This window comes from Melanostigma gelatinosum, assembly GCF_949748355.1.
Source record: "Melanostigma gelatinosum genome assembly, chromosome: 19".
Classification (NCBI taxonomy): domain Eukaryota; kingdom Metazoa; phylum Chordata; class Actinopteri; order Perciformes; family Zoarcidae; genus Melanostigma; species Melanostigma gelatinosum.
The window spans coordinates 5,178,854-5,201,019 of NC_136652.1; the positions used below are offsets into that span (position 1 = coordinate 5,178,854).

Genomic DNA, 22,166 nt, shown 5'->3' on the forward strand with positions numbered 1-22,166 from the left:
CAGTGTAGAAGTACTCTGTTACAGTAAAAGCACTAATACGACAGTGTAGAAATACTCTGTTACAGTAAAAGTAATAATACGACAGTGTAGAAATACTCTGTTACAGTAAAAGTACTAATACGACAGTGTAGAAGTACTCTGTTACAGTAAAAGCACTAATACGACAGTGTAGAAGTACTCTGTTACAGTAAAATCACTAATACGACAGTGTAGAAATACTCTGTTACAGTAAAAGTACTAATACGACAGTGTAGAAATACTCTGGTACAGTAAAAGTACTAATACGACAGTGTAGAAATACTCTGTTACAGTAAAAGTACTAATACGACAGTGTAGAAATACTCTGGTACAGTAAAAGTACTAATACGACAGTGTAGAAGTACTCTGGTACAGTAAAAGTACTAATACGACAGTGTAGAAGTACTCTGGTACAGTAAAAGTACTAATACGACAGTGTAGAAGTACTCTGTTACAGTAAAAGTACTAATACGACAGTGTAGAAATACTCTGTTACAGTAAAAGTACTAATACGACAGTGTAGAAGTACTCTGGTACAGTAAAAGTAATAATACGACAGTGTAGAAGTACTCTGTTACAGTAAAAGTACTAATACGACAGTGTAGAAGTACTCTGGTACAGTAAATGTAATAATACGACAGTGTAGAAGTACTCTGGTACAGTAAAAGTACTAATACGACAGTGTAGAAATACTCTGTTACAGTAAAAGCACTAATACCACAGTGTAGAAGTACTCTGGTACAGTAAAAGTACTAATACGACAGTGTAGAAGTACTCTGGTACAGTAAAAGTACTAATACGACAGTGTAGAAATACTCTGTTACAGTAAAAGCACTAATACGACAGTGTAGAAATACTCTGGTACAGTAAAAGTAATAATACGACAGTGTAGAAGTACTCTGGTACAGTAAAAGTACTAATACGACAGTGTAGAAATACTCTGTTACAGTAAAAGCACTAATACCACAGTGTAGAAGTACTCTGGTACAGTAAAAGTACTAATACGACAGTGTAGAAGTACTCTGGTACAGTAAAAGTACTAATACGACAGTGTAGAAGTACTCTGGTACAGTAAAAGTACTAATACGACAGTGTAGAAGTACTCTGTTACAGTAAATGTATTAATACGACAGTGTAGAAGTACTCTGGTACAGTAAAAGTAATAATACGACAGTGTAGAAGTACTCTGTTACAGTAAAATTACTAATACGACAGTGTAGAAATACTCTGTTACAGTAAAAGCACTAATATGACAGTGTAGAAGTACTCTGTTACAGTAAAAGTACTAATACCACAGTGTAGAAGTACTCTGTTACAGTAAAAGCACTAATACGACAGTGTAGAAATACTCTGTTACAGTAAAAGTACTAATACGACAGTGTAGAAATACTCTGTTACAGTAAAAGCACTAATACGACAGTGTAGAAATACTCTGTTACAGTAAAAGTACTCATACGACAGTGTAGAAATACTCTGGTACAGTAAAAGTACTAATACGACAGTGTAGAAGTACTCTGTTACAGTAAAAGCACTAATACGACAGTGTAGAAATACTCTGTTACAGTAAAAGTAATAATACGACAGTGTAGAAATACTCTGTTACAGTAAAAGCACTAATACGACAGTGTAGAAATACTCTGTTACAGTAAAAGCACTAATACGACAGTGTAGAAATACTCTGTTACAGTAAAAGTAATAATACGACAGTGTAGAAATACTCTGTTACAGTAAAAGTAATAATACGACAGTGTAGAAATACTCTGTTACAGTAAAAGTACTAATACGACAGCGTAGAAGTACTCTGTTACAGTAAAAGCACTAATACGACAGTGTAGAAATACTCTGTTACAGTAAAAGCACTAATACGACAGTGTAGAAGTACTCTGTTACAGTAAAAGCACTAATACGACAGTGTAGAAATACTCTGTTACAGTAAAAGCACTAATACGACAGTGTAGAAGTACTCTGTTACAGTAAAAGTACTAAAACGACAGTGTAGAAATACTCTGGTACAGTAACAGTACTAATACGACAGTGTAGAAGTACTCTGGTACAGTAAAAGTACTAATACGACAGTGTAGAAGTACTCTGTTACAGTAAAAGTACTAATACGACAGTGTAGAAATACTCTGTTACAGTAAAAGTACTAATACGACAGTGTAGAAATACTCTGGTACAGTAAAAGCACTAATACGACAGTGTAGAAATACTCTGTTACAGTAAAAGTACTAATATGACAGTGTAGAAGTACTCTGTTATAGTAAAAGTACTAATACGACAGTGTAGAAGTACTCTGTTACAGTAAAAGTACTAATACGACAGTGTAGACGTACTCTGTTACAGTAAAAGCACTAATACGACAGTGTAGAAGTACTCTGGTACAGTAAAAGCACTAATACGACAGTGTAGAAATACTCTGTTACAGTAAAAGCACTAATACGACAGTGTAGAAGTACTCTGGTACAGTAAAAGTACTAATACGACAGTGTAGAAGTACTCTGTTACAGTAAAAGCACTAATACGACAGTGTAGAAGTACTCTGTTACAGTAAAAGTACTAATACGACAGTGTAGAAGTACTCTGGTACAGTAAAAGTACTAATACGACAGTGTAGAAATACTCTGTTACAGTAAAAGTACTAATACGACAGTGTAGAAGTACTCTGGTACAGTAAAAGTACTAATACGACAGTGTAGAAGTACTCTGTTACAGTAAAAGCACTAATACGACAGTGTAGAAATACTCTGTTACAGTAAAAGTAATAATACGACAGTGTAGAAATACTCTGTTACAGTAAAAGCACTAATACGACAGTGTAGAAATACTCTGTTACAGTAAAAGCACTAATACGACAGTGTAGAAATACTCTGTTACAGTAAAAGTAATAATACGACAGTGTAGAAATACTCTGTTACAGTAAAAGTAATAATACGACAGTGTAGAAGTACTCTGTTACAGTAAAAGTACTAATACGACAGTGTAGAAATACTCTGTTACAGTAAAAGCACTAATACGACAGTGTAGAAATACTCTGTTACAGTAAAAGTACTCATACGACAGTGTAGAAATACTCTGGTACAGTAAAAGTACTAATACGACAGTGTAGAAGTACTCTGTTACAGTAAAAGCACTAATACGACAGTGTAGAAATACTCTGTTACAGTAAAAGTAATAATACGACAGTGTAGAAGTACTCTGTTACAGTAAAAGCACTAATACGACAGTGTAGAAATACTCTGTTACAGTAAAAGTAATAATACGACAGTGTAGAAATACTCTGTTACAGTAAAAGTAATAATACGACAGTGTAGAAGTACTCTGTTACAGTAAAAGCACTAATACGACAGTGTAGAAATACTCTGTTACAGTAAAAGCACTAATACGACAGTGTAGAAATACTCTGTTACAGTAAAAGCACTAATACGACAGTGTAGAAATACTCTGTTACAGTAAAAGTAATAATACGACAGTGTAGAAATACTCTGTTACAGTAAAAGTAATAATACGACAGTGTAGAAATACTCTGTTACAGTAAAAGTAATAATACGACAGTGTAGAAATACTCTGTTACAGTAAAAGTACTAATACGACAGTGTAGAAGTACTCTGTTACAGTAAAAGCACTAATACGACAGTGTAGAAATACTCTGTTACAGTAAAAGCACTAATACGACAGTGTAGAAGTACTCTGTTACAGTAAAAGCACTAATACGACAGTGTAGAAATACTCTGTTACAGTAAAAGCACTAATACGACAGTGTAGAAGTACTCTGTTACAGTAAAAGTACTAAAACGACAGTGTAGAAATACTCTGGTACAGTAACAGTACTAATACGACAGTGTAGAAGTACTCTGGTACAGTAAAAGTACTAATACGACAGTGTAGAAGTACTCTGTTACAGTAAAAGTACTAATACGACAGTGTAGAAATACTCTGTTACAGTAAAGGTACTAATACGACAGTGTAGAAATACTCTGGTACAGTAAAAGCACTAATACGACAGTGTAGAAATACTCTGTTACAGTAAAAGTACTAATATGACAGTGTAGAAGTACTCTGTTATAGTAAAAGTACTAATACGACAGTGTAGAAGTACTCTGTTACAGTAAAAGTACTAATACGACAGTGTAGACGTACTCTGTTACAGTAAAAGCACTAATACGACAGTGTAGAAGTACTCTGGTACAGTAAAAGCACTAATACGACAGTGTAGAAATACTCTGTTACAGTAAAAGCACTAATACGACAGTGTAGAAGTACTCTGGTACAGTAAAAGTACTAATACGACAGTGTAGAAGTACTCTGTTACAGTAAAAGCACTAATACGACAGTGTAGAAGTACTCTGTTACAGTAAAAGTACTAATACGACAGTGTAGAAGTACTCTGGTACAGTAAAAGTACTAATACGACAGTGTAGAAATAATCTGTTACAGTAAAAGTACTAATACGACAGTGTAGAAGTACTCTGGTACAGTAAAAGTACTAATACGACAGTGTAGAAGTACTCTGTTACAGTAAAAGCACTAATACGACAGTGTAGAAATACTCTGTTACAGTAAAAGTAATAATACGACAGTGTAGAAGTACTCTGGTACAGTAAAAGCACTAATACCACAGTGTAGAAATACTCTGTTACAGTAAAAGCACTAATACGACAGTGTAGAAATACTCTGTTACAGTAAAAGCACTAATACGACAGTGTAGAAATACTCTGTTACAGTAAAAGCACTAATACGACAGTGTAGAAATACTCTGTTACAGTAAAAGTACTAATACGACAGTGTAGAAATACTCTGGTACAGTAAAAGTACTAATACGACAGTGTAGAAATACTCTGTTACAGTAAAAGTACTAATACGACAGTGTAGAAATACTCTGTTACAGTAAAAGTACTAATACGACAGTGTAGAAATACTCTGGTACAGTAAAAGTACTAATACGACAGTGTAGAAGTACTCTGGTACAGTAAAAGTACTAATACGACAGTGTAGAAGTACTCTGGTACAGTAAAAGTCCTAATACGACAGTGTAGAAGTACTCTGGTACAGTAAAAGTACTAATACGACAGTGTAGAAGTACTCTGGTACAGTAAAAGTACTAATACGACAGTGTAGAAGTACTCTGGTACAGTAAAAGTAATAATACGACAGTGTAGAAGTACTCTGTTACAGTAAAAGTACTAATACGACAGTGTAGAAATACTCTGTTACAGTAAAAGCACTAATATGACAGTGTAGAAGTACTCTGTTACAGTAAAAGTACTAATACCACAGTGTAGAAGTACTCTGTTACAGTAAAAGCACTAATACGACAGTGTAGAAATACTCTGTTACAGTAAAAGCACTAATACGACAGTGTAGAAATACTCTGTTACAGTAAAAGTACCCATACGACAGTGTAGAAATACTCTGTTACAGTAAAAGTACTCATACGACAGTGTAGAAATACTCTGGTACAGTAAAAGCACTAATACGACAGTGTAGAAATACTCTGGTACAGTAAAAGTACTAATACGACAGTGTAGAAGTACTCTGGTACAGTAAAAGTACTAATACGACAGTGTAGAAGTACTCTGTTACAGTAAAAGTACTGTTACGACAGTGTAGAAATACTCTGTTACAGTAAAAGTACTAATACGACAGTGTAGAAGTACTCTGGTACAGTAAAAGTAATAATACGACAGTGTAGAAGTACTCTGTTACAGTAAAAGCACTAATACGACAGTGTAGAAATACTCTGTTACAGTAAAAGCACTAATACGACAGTGTAGAAATACTCTGTTACAGTAAAAGCACTAATACGACAGTGTAGAAATACTCTGTTACAGTAAAAGTACTAATACGACAGTGTAGAAATACTCTGTTACAGTAAAAGCACTAATACGACAGTGTAGAAATACTCTGTTACAGTAAAAGTACTCATACGACAGTGTAGAAATACTCTGTTACAGTAAAAACACTAATACGACAGTGTAGAAATACTCTGTTACAGTAAAAGTACTAATACGACAGTGTAGAAGTACTCTGGTACAGTAAAAGTAATAATACGACAGTGTAGAAGTACTCTGTTACAGTAAAAGTACTAATACGACAGTGTAGAAATACTCTGTTACAGTAAAAGTACTAATACGACAGTGTAGAAGTACTCTGGTACAGTAAAAGTACTAATACGACAGTGTAGAAGTACTCTGTTACAGTAAAAGCACTAATACGACAGTGTAGAAATACTCTGTTACAGTAAAAGTAATAATACGACAGTGTAGAAATACTCTGTTACAGTAAAAGCACTAATACGACAGTGTAGAAATACTCTGGTACAGTAAAAGTACTAATACGACAGTGTAGAAGTACTCTGGTACAGTAAAAGTACTAATACGACAGTGTAGAAGTACTCTGGTACAGTAAAAGTCCTAATACGACAGTGTAGAAGTACTCTGGTACAGTAAAAGTACTAATACGACAGTGTAGAAGTACTCTGGTACAGTAAAAGTACTAATACGACAGTGTAGAAGTACTCTGTTACAGTAAATGTACTAATACGACAGTGTAGAAGTACTCTGGTACAGTAAAAGTAATAATACGACAGTGTAGAAGTACTCTGTTACAGTAAAAGTACTAATACGACAGTGTAGAAATACTCTGTTACAGTAAAAGCACTAATATGACAGTGTAGAAGTACTCTGTTACAGTAAAAGTACTAATACCACAGTGTAGAAGTACTCTGTTACAGTAAAAGCACTAATACGACAGTGTAGAAATACTCTGTTACAGTAAAAGCACTAATACGACAGTGTAGAAATACTCTGTTACAGTAAAAGTACCCATACGACAGTGTAGAAATACTCTGTTACAGTAAAAGTACTCATACGACAGTGTAGAAATACTCTGGTACAGTAAAAGCACTAATACGACAGTGTAGAAATACTCTGGTACAGTAAAAGTACTAATACGACAGTGTAGAAGTACTCTGGTACAGTAAAAGTACTAATACGACAGTGTAGAAGTACTCTGTTACAGTAAAAGTACTGTTACGACAGTGTAGAAATACTCTGTTACAGTAAAAGTACTAATACGACAGTGTAGAAGTACTCTGGTACAGTAAAAGTAATAATACGACAGTGTAGAAGTACTCTGTTACAGTAAAAGCACTAATACGACAGTGTAGAAATACTCTGTTACAGTAAAAGCACTAATACGACAGTGTAGAAATACTCTGTTACAGTAAAAGCACTAATACGACAGTGTAGAAATACTCTGTTACAGTAAAAGTACTAATACGACAGTGTAGAAATACTCTGTTACAGTAAAAGCACTAATACGACAGTGTAGAAATACTCTGTTACAGTAAAAGTACTCATACGACAGTGTAGAAATACTCTGTTACAGTAAAAACACTAATACGACAGTGTAGAAATACTCTGTTACAGTAAAAGTACTAATACGACAGTGTAGAAGTACTCTGGTACAGTAAAAGTAATAATACGACAGTGTAGAAGTACTCTGTTACAGTAAAAGTACTAATACGACAGTGTAGAAATACTCTGTTACAGTAAAAGTACTAATACGACAGTGTAGAAGTACTCTGGTACAGTAAAAGTACTAATACGACAGTGTAGAAGTACTCTGTTACAGTAAAAGCACTAATACGACAGTGTAGAAATACTCTGTTACAGTAAAAGTAATAATACGACAGTGTAGAAATACTCTGTTACAGTAAAAGCACTAATACGACAGTGTAGAAATACTCTGTTACAGTAAAAGCACTAATACGACAGTGTAGAAGTACTCTGTTACAGTAAAAGTACTAATACCACAGTGTAGAAGTACTCTGTTACAGTAAAAGCACTAATACGACAGTGTAGAAATACTCTGTTACAGTAAAAGCACTAATACGACAGTGTAGAAATACTCTGTTACAGTAAAAGCACTAATACGACAGTGTAGAAGTACTCTGGTACAGTAAAAGTACTAATACGACAGTGTAGAAATACTCTGTTACAGTAAAAGCACTAATACGACAGTGTAGAAATACTCTGTTACAGTAAAAGCACTAATACGACAGTGTAGAAATACTCTGTTACAGTAAAAGCACTAATACGACAGTGTAGAAGTACTCTGTTACAGTAAAAGCACTAATACGACAGTGTAGAAATACTCTGTTACAGTAAAAGCACTAATACGACAGTGTAGAAATACTCTGTTACAGTAAAAGTACTAATACGACAGTGTAGAAATACTCTGGTACAGTAAAAGTACTAATACGACAGTGTAGAAATACTCTGGTACAGTAAAAGCACTAACTTTCATCAAGTTGAGTAGCATGTCTACAAAGTGCACCATCGTCTGACGTTTAAATTTGTACTGAATTCTTTCCACTCTCACTCACCGAGGTGGTAGTGATGGCTCTGGCCCAGACGGGAAAGACTCCTGCAGAAGAATCCAATTGGTCTTTTGTATTGCCACTAAAACACACTCACAGCCTACAGCACTGGGCACCATAGAAACCAGGCTACAACACATGGCATTCAGCCAGAGCTAGCTTCAGCTCAACAGCAGGCGACACGTTCAAGGGACTACAATGGGCTACAGGGAAGCTACACAGCTGACACTAGATAAACCTGATTGAGAGAGACTTTATGGGATCCAAATGTTCCACGTCATAGTTTATAAGTACATATACACTAATAGCACAAAACCCTGTGATTAGACAATATTTCTGAATGAAGGCTGAAATACGTGAAAATCACCTCTTCTGTGGTGTTCAAATCGGCACATTGTGAAAAGAGCGAATGAATTTAGTCTCGGCCCTTCCAGGTACTCTTACCGGGCAGTGCTATCCTGATGGACTGTGTCTTCTGCTGACTTGGGGCTGGAGGCAGATCTTCAATGACCTCTACAAAGTTAAGAGGGAAGATACCCGTCGAGGCGGCGATCTGTCCCCGAGCCCAGTCCTGTCCAACCAACGCCTTCAGCTGGATCACGTCGCCCTCAGAGAACGACAGCTCACCGCTGTTCTCCCCCTCAAAGTCGAACCTCGCCACGCATCTCGGACCGCTTTAGTGGAGGCCGCAACATTTTCAGATGTCGGGTTAGTTCATCAGGGTGGTTTGTAAAGGCGAGTGCAAAGAGTTTATCAGGTAAAAAAAAACCTTACCTGACTGTTGCAGACGGTGGCCTCGCTTTCTGTTCAGGGAGCGGTTTTGGGGAATTTGACTAGTTGGAGAAATGATAATTCTTTTATTTAGGAAATCCTAAATCATACGAAACATTTAACCAAAGACCGATGCAGTGCAAGAATGGATTTCAATGGTTGAAACTTACAAGTACTTTGACATAATTGAATGAATGAATGAATGAATGAATGAATGAATGAATGAATTTTATTTATATAGCGCTTTTCACAGACAGTACTATCACAAAGTGCTTAACAGAGCAGACATTTAAAAGCATAAAAAACACAATGTGACCCTAGGGTCAATAAATTACATACACAGAGTGAATAAAAAATGTTAAAGAATAAAATAAAAATTAAATAAAAATGTAAAACAAATATTAAGAGCATGTCTAGGACATGGGTTTACTTTTACACAAACGCCAGCCTAAACAGGTGGGTTTTTAGCTGGCTTTTAAAAGTATCCACAGTATCTGCGAGGCGCAGAGTTGCAGGCAGAGCATTCCAGAGCCTCGGGGCCACTGCCTCAAAGGCTCGGTCACCACGGGTCTTAAATCGTGTGCGTGGGACTGACAGAAGACCTAGAGCATTTGACCTGAGAGTGCGGGCGGGTGAATAGGGGCGAAGTAGATCAGCTACATAAGCCGGAGCCTGACCGTGAAGTGCTCTGTAAGTGATGGTGAGAATTTTGAAGTGTATCCGAGATGCTACAGGAAGCCAGTGGAGAGATCGGAGTACGGGGGTGATGTGAGACCGTCGGTTTGTCCTGGTGAGTAATCTGGCGGCAGCATTTTGGATGACCTGCAGACGGTTAAGAGCAGATACACTGAGTGATGTGAAAAGTGAGTTGCAGTAGTCAATGCGAGAGGAGATAAATGTGTGTATGATCATTTCTAATTCAGGCGTTGATAATACAGATCTCAGTTTACTGATATTTCTTAGATGGAAGAAACATGACCTGGACAGCTGCTTAACATGAGGGTCAAATGACATGGAGCGATCAAAGAAAATCCCAAGATTGCGCAGGTTGCAATGGGAAGCAGAGGAGAGAGGACTAATAATCTGCCTGATCATGGGCACAAACTCCTCTGGAGCAATAACTAGGACCTCCGTCTTAGAGTCGTTGAGTTGCAGGCAGTTTTCTGCCGTCCAGTCTCTGATGGCATTGACACAGTCCAGGAGCCTAGTTAATGTGAATGCCTCGCTGGGTTTGAATGACAGATGAAGTTGGATGTCGTCTGCATATAAGTGATAGGACACATTATAGCTTTTTATGATCGGTCCCAAAGGTAACAGATAAAGGGAAAATAACAGAGGCCCCAGAACCGAGCCCTGCGGTACACCACAAGACAGTGGAGAGGTAACAGACACAAAAGCACCCACAGAGACATTGAAACTTCTGTCACTGAGGTAAGATGTAAACCAGTCTAACGCTATGCCAGTTATGCCCACCCAATCACGTAGCCTCTTAATCAGGATGTCATGGTCTACAGTGTCAAATGCAGAACTTAGGTCCAGAAGAACTAACACAGAGCAGTCACCTGCATCAGCACACATAAGAATGTCATTTGAAACCCTCAGGAGAGCGGTTTCAGTAGAGTGTTGCTTACGAAACCCAGACTGGAACTTGTCGTACATGTTGTGCCTCTCCAGTGCAGCAGTAAGTTGTTTGGCCACCACTTTCTCTAAAAGTTTGGACAGGAAAGGTAGTTTTGATATGGGCCTGTAGTTCATGGGCAAAGCTGGATCTAAGTTAGGTTTCTTTAATATGGGCTGGATAGTGGCATGTTTGAAATAGGAAGGGACAATTCCTGTAGACAATGAGGAATTGACAATAGATGTTACTGCAGGGCCAATAGTTAACAGAACGTTCTTAAATAGAGAGGATGGAATTATATCCAGAGGGCAAGATGATGGCTTTGTTTTGTTAATTAAGTCCATCAGGTCTTGAAGGCTGATAGGCTGGAAAGAGCCCATAACAGCAGGAGATTGCGAGAAGCTACAAGTAGCCGAACAGATCCCAGGCCGAATGCCAGACCTAATACCTGTTACCTTATCATTAAAATAGATCAGGAATTTGTTGCAATCGTCAACAGAATAGCATGGTACAGTGGAGACAGGTGGTGAAACAATTCCTCTAATTGTGTCAAACAGAATCTTGGGATTTTTCTTTGAAGAAGAGATTAGGTTGGCAAAATAAGCAGTTCTAGCTTCCTTTACTGTGGTATTAAAAGAAACTCTTAGGTCTTTGAGATATAAACGATGCACTTCTAGCCCAGTAGCTTTCCAGAGCCGCTCTGTCCTGCGACACTTCTGTCTCACGCTGCACACAGCTTCTGTCATCCACGGAGTAGTGTTATAGGCAGCCCTGGTCCTTTCCTTAAGAGGTGCCACTTTATCCAGCAAAGTGGTGCAATGTTCATTAAATGACTGTATCAAGTGTTCAACATCATTGAGATTTGTGTATAAGTCACAGCAGAAGTGCATCGAGAACTGATCAGCTGTACTCTGAGTAATAATGCGTGAGTGGAATGTTTGTTTCAGACACAAGGGGTCAGCATTGACAGAAAGATCAAAGAAAATACATTTATGGTCACTGATCAATAGGTCCTCACTACGGGTATTATCAATATCAAGACCCAGAGAAAACACAAGGTCCAAGGTGTGACCACCCCTGTGAGTGGCGCCAGAAACATGTTGCGTGAAATTAAAAGATTCAGTAATATTGAGAAACTCAGTAGCTATACAGTCTGTGGTATCATTGACATGCAGATTAAAATCACCAACCAGAAGCACTTTGTCTAGCTTGATAATAGAGGTCAGAAAGTCTGTGAATTCTGATAAAAACTGACCTGCAGGACCTGGAGGTCGGTAAATTAAAAAACAGTAAAACGGCTTTAGCCGGCCCACTTTAGTCAGCTGTAGTTCAAAAGTAGCATAGGATTCTGTGCTCCCCAAGTGGCAGGAAAACTGATTCTTCCAGACCACGGCGAGGCCTCCACCGCGGCCTGTCAGACGCGGTGTCCCAACATAAGAACAGTCCACAGGGCAGAGTTCATTGAAATGGATGCATTCCATATTCTGTTGCCAGGTCTCGGTCAGAAATAAAAAAGCCAAATTATGACTTGTGAACAAGTCATTTAAAATGTGAGCCTTGTTTGTTATAGAGCGTGCATTAATCAGACACAATTTGATGGGGGAAGACACTGTGTCGTCATCAGCACAGGAAGCTTTGGGGGTATGTGCAATAGGACGGATCACTCGTGCAGCACCTCGAAACCGACCATAACTAGGGCGTGAGCGCGAGTCTGTGATTCTCACGGGAATGCTCATGGGTCGTGGAGTGGAAGTTACGTTAGAGGCTGGAGATCCTCCATGCCGCCAGGGGGAGCTGGTGTTGCTTGTAGGGGATGAATGCGGCTGATGAATTATCGTAGAGGAAGAGTGACAGCGGACAGGGGATCCAGGTGTAAACAGTCAATCATGTGAATTGGTGGGAAAGAAACCGGAAGATCCCCTACAAGTGCCTCTGTACCACTCGCTGTCCACCTGCTCCACCATGGTCACAACATCTCCTGCTCTCAGACCCAGCTCTCCTGGACCCTCTGTGTGTGCAGAACAAACAGCTGTTCATGGCGTCAAGAACATAATCTGAACACGTTCTGCCAAATGCAAAACAACAAATAATTGTTAAAAATGAGTTTTAGTTATATGCTAGTTTGGATTATCTTCCAACAGCTAGTATCTATACTTTAAAAAAATATGCATCACAATAATAGTTTGAAATAATAATGACATTTTGGGCTATTTGCTTTTTTGAGAATCTCCTTTCTGTGCGTTATGGACCTGGAATTAGGGATTAGCCTTGCTTATCTTATTTTAGCTTATTTTAGCTTAGCTTAGCCTAGCATTAAGATGGGAAGCAGGGAGAAACAGCTAGCCGTCTCTCCCTCTCTCTTAAGTGCAAAAAAATCATAAATCTTTCTTTTTAAGTTTCTGTTTGTCTTTGAATAAACACATTCTTCCTACTCCTTAAAAGCGCACAATTTAGTGAATCCGTGTACGTATTTTTTACCATTGGAGAGAGCCAGGCTAGCTAGCTGTTGCTGCTACCAGTCTTTATGCTAATCACCTCCTGGGTCTAGCTCCAGAAATGCAGAACTTTTAAAAAGAAAGTTAAAACGAACTATTCTTTCAATATATTTTCTCATGTTAGTGTTCTTGTCTTATCTCAGTCAGTATTTGCAGCGGTTTCACCTGGATTGAAGTCATGTATGGCCTTGCACCTTAAGCTCAGGACCAGCTCCACCTGAACCGGCATCCTATGGAGAGAGAGAGGTTAATGTAACAGAGCCCTCTGGGCAAGATAGACTCAAGTGTCAAATAAATGGTTTACTCATAAATATCACCTGTGGCGGGGGCATGTGTGAGACAGAGGAAACAGGAGTTATGACCATCATGTGAGACTTCTGTACTCTGCCTCTGGTGTCTCCAACTTGGCACTCAAACATATTGTGGTCGATCTCATCTAGCAGCAGGAGCACCTCATTTTTCTATTGAAAAGGACAACAAAGGTTATTCACTATTGCTGAATCAACTATATGGATGTCTTGGAGCGGTTTTAGAAGGCTAGTAGTGCACTTTTATGTTCAGGCAACACGTAAGCCAATGAAAGTAGTTCAGACACCTGAAATGACAGTTCTCCTGTGTCACTCCCATTGTAGTCGAAGGAAGCAATCCCATGAGGAAGTTGAAGCTGTTTAATGAAAGCAAAAATGAAACCGGTGCTCATCAAGAGGCATTCGGAACATGCATTAGTCGTGCAGTGGGATCTTTCTCACAGTGTATTTGTTGTAGAGACGGTGGCCGGGGTTGGGCCTTGGAGGTAAGACAGGTCCTTTCCTGTGGGGCTTCTGTGTCTGGGGTTTAGGTGAAGCTTCCAATTGTGTTGAATGGGATCGACCTAGGGCCTGAAGGCTGGGTGCGGGAGGTCTTCCTGGGCCTGTTTTGGCTAGAGGTGGGCGAGGAGGAAGGGTTTTGCTCCTTGAAGTCAGCCTGCTGAAGGGCAACACCATCATCAAGTTGAGTAGCATGTCTACAAAGTGCACCATCGTCTGACGTTTAAATTTGTACTGAATTCTTTCCACTCTCACTCACCGAGGTGGTAGTGATGGCTCTGGCCCAGACGGGAAAGACTCCTGCAGAAGAATCCAATTGGTCTTTTGTATTGCCACTAAAACACACTCACAGCCCACAGCACTGGGCACCATAGAAACCAGGCTACAACACATGGCATTCAGCCAGAGCTAGCTTCAGCTCAACAGCAGGCGACACGTTCAAGGGACTACAATGGGCTACAGGGAAGCTACACAGCTGACACTAGATAAACCTGATTGAGAGAGACTTTATGGGATCCAAATGTTCCACGTCATAGTTTATAAGTACATATACACTAATAGCACAAAACCCTGTGATTAGACAATATTTCTGAATGAAGGCTGAAATACGTGAAAATCACCTCTTCTGTGGTGTTCAGAGGGTTTGTAGAGTTTATCGGTTAATTATTTCTCAGTGGGATGCAAATCTTACCTGGTGGGGGAGGGTGGGCGTCTGGCTTTGTCTGCGATTCACTGAGGTGTTTAGGGAGCCGATGGGCTTCTGAGCAGGGAGAGGAGGGGGGGTGTCCTCAAAGTTATCCGACACTGAGGAAAGAAAAAAAAAACCACAACGTTCTGCTCCAGAAGTGATGTGTAGAAAGAAGTATTTTAACTCCAGTATATTTTGACGGTTATCACATGAGGTTTGCTGTGTCAGAGGGACTCACATGAACCGGCTTTGCTGGGGACCCTGATGGTGGTTGGTCTCCGTGTCATACTTGGTCTGGGCGAAGAGCCTCCATTGCCGTCTACAGGTTTGACCGCGACGTGATCTGAACAAGGAGACACTTGACTGTAGCTGTGTTTTTACACAATGTAAACAAGGACAACACCGTTTTAGTCGGTCATTTGTGATCCAGCACAGAAGTACTTCATCTATTCGGTGATTGAGACGATTTTTGTGAATTGATTCGTTGTTAAAAGAACTAGTTCAGAGTAAATATCTAAATATTTAAGATACTAAGTATTAAATGCCTCTGGAATGTGAGCAAATAAATGTGGCTGAGCCCTTTGATTTAAGGCTGAAGGGGACCCAAGTCAGAGAACACACTACATACTTGATCTGAAACAAGATCTTTGATCTTAATCAAAAAAATGAATCAATAGATGAATCTGTAATGCAAATGTTACGTAGAGTGCATTGCTACAGACCGCTGTCTTTTGTCTTACACAATATACAAGTAATAAAAATAAACTGCTGCTCACTTGATGGACTGTCCACATACACATTCTCTGTGACCCTAGCAGTTGAGTTGTGGTTGTTTATATTAAGGTTGGGTTGCAGAGGTTCCTTAAAAGGCTTCACTGGAGGGACTGGTGGCGTGTCCTCTTCATGGATGCTGTTGTCTCTGGTCAATACAGAAGGACGTGATCTCTTATTGAGTAAAATCTCCAGTTCCTCTTTTACAGGTAGTTCCGCAGGTTTCCTCGGGGGCACAGGTCTTGGGGCGGTTGAAGGGATTTGGGGGACGTTTGTGATCGATACCTTTTGATAGTCATTATCTACACTGTGGCTTAACTCAAGTTTAAGAGCGACAGAAGGTTTAGCAGCAACTGAAGGTTTGTTGGTCGCCTTCCTGGGTGCGGGTTGTGGTTTGGCCATTTCAACCGCGTTTCCATCCTCGGTGCTAGCCTGGGTCTCAAAGGCCTGGATCCTGGCCCGGATATTGCGTTGACTGTGGTTGGTGCTCATTTCGCCACCTGCATCCTCACCTTGTAAGGCCTCGTCTGATTGTTCTCCGCACACTCGTTATCCGCACTAAAGACCTCCAATAACTCCTTTAAATACTTATTGGAGGAGACCGCTTCTGGATCCGATTGAATGCTGTCACAATGTTCACTGAGCTTGACCAAAGTCTGAACTTTGACCTCGTTTGTGACCGCCTGCTTTTGGGGTTTCGTACGAGGAAGTGGAACGGGGCGTCGCCTGTGCTCTGAGTCAGGTGAAGAGGGAGTAGTTTCAGCAGTGACAGAGAGAGGAATGTCCCAGTGTACAGTCACAGATCTACTGCAGGTGTGAGTGGAACCTGATTGGTCGGGTTGTCATGAAAGACCAGGCACCAGCCATGTTCAACATCCGCAATATTGGCAAGACCTTGGTCACCAGGACTCAGGGAACCAGTAAGTCTTCATCGTGTTAAATTCTCCATATGTAGGGATCGTGCATTAACAGTCAGCATATAAGGATTGAGGCTATTTATAGTACACAAAGTGTTGGATTTTCCCCATCACCAAGGCCCCACTGATTCCCCATGCTGTCATTATTTTCATTCCTACATGTACTTTTTTTCCTAACGTGTTTGTTTATTCCCAACCACTTAGGAATCGCCTCTGATGGTCTGAAGGGACGTGTGTTCGAGGTGAGCCTCGCTGACCTGCAGAACGACGAGGTGGCCTTCCGCAAGTTCAAGCTCATCACCGAGGATGTTCAGGGCAAGAACTGCCTGACCAACTTCCACGGCATGGACCTGACCCGGGACAAGATGTGCTCCATGGTCAAGAAATGGCAGGTAATGATCATGGTTTTTATTTTAATACGGCAAGGCCGTCTGAAAATATCACCGTAGCTGTTGTGAGTTTGGCAACAGTAACAAATTAACATTTATTTAACCTATTCTGAAATAGTTTGGGATTCAATATCTAACCCTGTTTACAAGTTGATCGTTTCCACAATAAAACATAAGCTGGTTCTAGGAGCAGGACTAGTGTACAATGGAAGTTGGGTTTTGACTGGAGGGTCAGTTGGACTGCCTGGGAATGTTTCACAAAATGGTAGTTTAGGTTTCTCCTTTAAGGTGCTTGGTCAGCTCTTAGGTGCCAATTTTCTTCAGTAACAGTTTAGAACTGTTACTGAAAAAGCTTGTGAGTCACTGATTTAGTCAATACCACGGTTTATTATGAGTATTCTTAGAATATTAGAGCCAGTGGGTGAAACAGAAATATGTAAATTTGAGAACTGACTCTTTAGTTGTGATTTCTGTCGTGAGATAACTGTTTGGTAAGTGTGATGTCTCCTGAAGAGCAATATTCTGCATAAGTTCCGTGAATAGTAAAGCCTGAAGAGGATAGTTGGCTCCATGAAAAATGGAAGAGCAGTTCAGTTAGGCCGATTTAGTTCTTTCCGGCCCCTAAATAAATTGTGAATCAATTTGGTTAAGCATCAAATGTACCGTACTTTCCGGACTATAATTCGCACCGGTATATAGGCCCCACCCTCTAATGTTGAGAAGAAAACTGAATATTTACTTATATAAGCCACATCGGACTATACGCCCAAATGCTACCCGCGATTAGCATTAGCGATTAGCATTAGAGAATATAATATATCTTTGTATCCACCTTTGTGTAACAGAGTTAAGAATGTACTTTATTATTCTGTTGAGTATGTGTATTCTATCTTTATGAGCTATTTTTATTTTAAATTTTATTTTGTTAATGCTTCCTGCGGAAGCAGCGTCTCGCCTCTTTTGTACCTCCGAAGCCCCCGTAGTCCCGACTTTCCCTCACAGTGGTGTTTCGTACTGATGAGGGTAAGTTGTGTGGAATAATATCGTTGCACTGTTTTGTTGTTTTCTTCGGGAATGTAACTGTTTACGTTATGTAATTTAGTAACTGCTAAGGCGACGACCTTATGAAGCTGTTACGTGCCGTTTTTACTGGAAAATATAAGTTTACTGGCTGTTTCAGTTCGCCTATTTGGCGGCATGTACTTTTACGTCAGGCTGCCCTGTCATAACGTAACGACGCAGATACTTTGGTATTCCTTTGTGTGAATTCTGTTGTCTTACATGTTTAGGAGCGGATGTATACAGAGAGAGTGAGACCAGGAAGAGACTAATGTGGTTTATGTTGTCTTCTGCAGGTATGTATTTTCCTTTGTTTAATGTTATAATTTTCGCGGGTTTTGTTCATCATTCCACCTCATGTAGTTGTTTGTTTTGTCCACTTGATGTCGCTGTTAGTCCCGACTTTCCCGCACAGTGGTGTTTCGTACTGATGAGGGAGCGGATGTATACAGAGAGTGAGACCAGGAAGAGACTAATGTGGTTTATGTTGTCTTCTGCAGCGAATAAATGCTGGAAAACTACCCTCTGAGTCGTCTCCTTCAATGCCATTCCAAGTCTGTTACATTTGTACCGTATATCTTTTCATGCTTCATACAGACATACCTACCGTTCATGATGTAGTGTGTTCAAGGACCCAAATGCAGACTCAGGACAGCAGAGTTATATTGCAAACCAAGATGATTTATTTCTCTCACTCAAAAACACGCACACAAAAACACGCAGGATCGCTATCGCCTTCGTCCTCCTGTGCACTAAAACCATTGAAGTCCTCTTCTTCAGTGTCGGAATTAAACCGCCTCAGAATTGCTTCGTTCGTGCTTGCAGTCCGTGTTTCGTCTGCACCCTCAGTGTCACTTTGCTCCCGAGGCAAATCCGCCCTTGAGCTTGCGCTGTCCTCATTGTGCTGTCCTCCTCATCTCGCAGCAGTCCAGCCTTTCGGAACCCGTTGGTGATGGTGGATTCTTTCACACTGCTCCACGCTGTTAGGATCCACTGGCAGACTTGAGAAAAAGTTGCTCTTCTCATGCAGCGGGTCTACGTTGCTCATAGCTCTGAATAGCATTTACGGCTAACTGGCTTGGCCAGTTGCTGCTAGCACAACAGCTATTCAGAGCTATGAGCAACAACAGTTATTGCCTCATTGCTTTTCGTTTGGTAGCCTTGAGAGACCTTAGTATGTAATGCAAGTATGTCTGCATGAAAATATGTACAAAGATGTATTATATATTTGCTAATGCTAATCGCGGTTAGCATTTCCCCATTGGCGGTAATGTTAAAATTAGCTTAGAAGCTAGCGAGTCGGACATGTACTGTTAAAAGCATCTTGCCGTTCAACCTTTTTTGTTAGCAGTCCTAGTGAGAGGTAGGTCAAAGGTACTTCATCCATATTGTAGCGACCCTGTCAGTAGCAGAGGGGTTGCTGGTAGCAACTGTTCTGTGTCGGGAGCTGTAAATGTTGTGTTCGACCGGAACCGGAAGTTGCGGTTGTTGTGGCGGAGGAAAGCTACAGAAAAATCTGTATATAAATCACACCGGGCTATAACGACGCCTCAAAGTGTGGGGTAAAAAGTAGAGGCTTATTGTCCGAAAAGTACGGTACTTGTGATTCCTGAAAGAATAGTTTATGGAATGAATATGAAAGACTGGGAGAAGTGGTTGAACATTATTCATCCTGTAGTAACTTTTTTTTAAATTGCGCTTTCTAAAACTTTAACTAACATGAAATGATAAGTGGTTACCCAACACCAAGTGAATAAAACTACAGTCTGGTGCAGATATTGTGACAATGTACCTTGTTTAAAGAAGGGAATGTGGTAAGAAGCATAGCACCCTGAGGTCTACACAGTAATGCATAATCACAAACTGAAAGGTGGCATGTTGAGACTTCTGTGGTGTAGTTTTTCCCCCTATGGAGTCTAACCAGAATGCATTTGTTCTTTCTGCTCAGACTATGATTGAAGCCCATGTGGATGTGAAGACAACCGACGGCTACCTTCTGCATCTGTTCTGCGTGGGTTTCACAAATAAGCGCACCAACCAGATCAGAAAGACGTCTTACGCCCAGCACCAGCAGGTCCGTCAGATCCGCAAGAAGATGATGGAGATCATGACCCGCGAGGTTCAGACCAATGACCTGAAGGAAGTTGTCAACAAGATGTAAGTCATGTGCAGCTGAATGACCATTTGTTAAAAGTATTTTAAAACACTTACAAGTCTTTGAAATTGAAGCTTTGCCAAAATGTAATTCTTATTTGCTTCAAGAGGAGCCTCTAATGTCAGTAGTGGCTTGATTGCATTGACATAGAAATGTCAAACATCTATTACATTTAGTTATTTACAGAGCGTCGTGGCTTTAGTTGATTAAATGTTACGAATGGATAATTGCCCATTTTGGCGATGGTGACATTTTTGCAATTTTCCTTGTGTTCAGTTAAACATGCCAGTTTAAGGCTGTTTTTGACCAAATACATTCTTGGTCGATGAACGCACGAATGATTTTGTTAACTAATAGATTAGTTGGCTGTAAAACTGTTTTTTCCACAAAGAATCACACAAAAGCATCACTTTAAATCTTGTTTACCAGAGATATGTTGCATAAATGTCTTGGAAATATGTTATTCAGTATGAAAAAACACATAAAAATGCTTTGTCTATTGAGAGAAAAACAATTGGTCGTCTAAAAAGGGGTAGTTCTATGTCAGTTTATGCAGACTTGTGTTGAAAGTGTTTTTGCATTAATGTGTTGATTGGTGTGTTCAGGATACCTGACAGCGTTGGTAAGGACATTGAGAAGGCCTGCCAGTCCATCTACCCTCTACACGACGTCTTCGTTCGCAAGGTCAAGATGCTGAAAAAGCCCAAGTTTGAGTGTAAGTGATGCACGGCTGTAACACAGGCTGTTTTTATTTTCCACCATCAGTGGGAACGCATGATGACTAACAGTTTTGGTCCCAGATGATCGCCTGATGACTAACCATTGAGATCACCTGGTGTTCCCATGCAAGAAAACCATTCTGTTTTCATTGGTTGTGTGGAAGGATGAAGCAGGTTTGCTCACACTGGTTTCCAGGTGAAATCCTGAATGGGCTTTGAGGCGTGATGGATGAAATGTCATTACAGCATCATTGCAGTTTTCACTTCAAACATCCAGTTGCTTAAATTTGCCAGTATCCTCCTTAACCTTTCGTTAAAAACTGTTTGTGTTCTGTTGCAGTGGGAAAACTGATGGAGCTCCACGGTGAGGGCGGAGCCACCAGCACTGCAAAGCCAACCGGTGATGACACCGGAGCCAAGGTGGAGAGGGCCGATGGCTATGAGCCTCCCATCCAGGAGACAGTCTAAAACACCTTTAATACAAAATGTAAATGACCAACACACTCTACTGTTCTCCTTCTGGCTCAAGTTTTTGTGCATATAGAACTATAGGGGGTAGTAGACGACATAGATTGGAGTGAGACGAGGAGAAAATGTGATGTTGTGATCTTCGCAATAGAACGTCTTTGATGTGACGAGTCTTGGCCAATCAGCATTCAGATGTCTACAGTATTTCCCTCCATTACAGTTTAAGTTACGTTATATCCCGTTACCGTTCAGACTTGCTGGGTTAAGTTAACGTCCACTGCATGCGGAACTTTATCGACTGTTAACGTGATGAAACATGCAGCCCCCCCGTGTTCCGGTTCAGTTCACGCGGTAACTCGTTAACGTTAAACCCGAACACCAGCGCATCTGGTTGCAGGTTGTTTGTTTTAACTCAAAGTAGAATGAGGATGATTTCATGATCAGAATAACTTTCATGACCACGAAACATGAGGCCCAGATCCTGATGAGATGATGAGGTCAAAGAGCTTCAGGGAGAGGAGGCTGTGTGTGTGTGTGTTGACGCAGGGCTGAAATGTGAGTGGATGGGCCTGGATAAAGGTGGAGGTCTAAACAGACGTGGGGAACAGACGTAGGGATGATTGTCACCTGTTTGTCATTATTGTTTATTCGCCCATCGGCACCTTATTAACCAGCACCTAAAATACAATTTTTAACATATTTGTAACTTTGTTTGCTTTATTGATCAGCTTCAGTGTTGTTTAAATCACAATTTAAAAAGATACCAGCACTTCTACTTTATATTCACCAAAACACCAAAGATATGTATTTATACTGTGTATATTCAGTCAGAAAAGCCAAGACAGTCAACTTCATTTTGATTCTTTATTTGATTGCAAAAGAATAGAAGGCAAATCACTGTCAATCTTCCAT

At 40.1% G+C, this 22,166-nt stretch overlaps 1 protein-coding gene and 1 pseudogene across 2 annotated transcripts; one reads left to right on the forward strand and one right to left on the reverse strand.

The window, feature by feature from the left end:
- Positions 1–8,813: 8,813 nt before the first annotated feature.
- Positions 8,814–16,393, reverse strand: LOC306793489 (SH3 domain-containing protein 19-like; annotated as a pseudogene). The gene is made up of 12 exons: positions 16,374–16,393; positions 15,553–16,273; positions 15,015–15,119; positions 14,780–14,892; positions 14,348–14,388; positions 14,032–14,245; positions 13,878–13,946; positions 13,600–13,743; positions 13,448–13,512; positions 12,666–12,795; positions 9,173–9,231; positions 8,814–9,072 (listed from the first exon to the last, which is right to left on the reverse strand). The product of its transcript is annotated as an SH3 domain-containing protein 19-like (transcript).
- On the forward strand, positions 16,392–21,310 carry LOC306793490 (small ribosomal subunit protein eS1-like; the record flags this gene model as incomplete). Its single annotated transcript, XM_079291134.1, has 5 exons — positions 16,392–16,467; positions 16,669–16,856; positions 19,861–20,069; positions 20,673–20,782; positions 21,127–21,310. The coding sequence occupies 5 exons, from the start codon at positions 16,392–16,394 to the stop codon at positions 21,252–21,254; spliced, it is 711 nt and encodes a 236-aa protein (XP_079147260.1). The 3' UTR covers positions 21,255–21,310.
- Between the last annotated feature and the right edge of the window lie 856 nt (positions 21,311–22,166).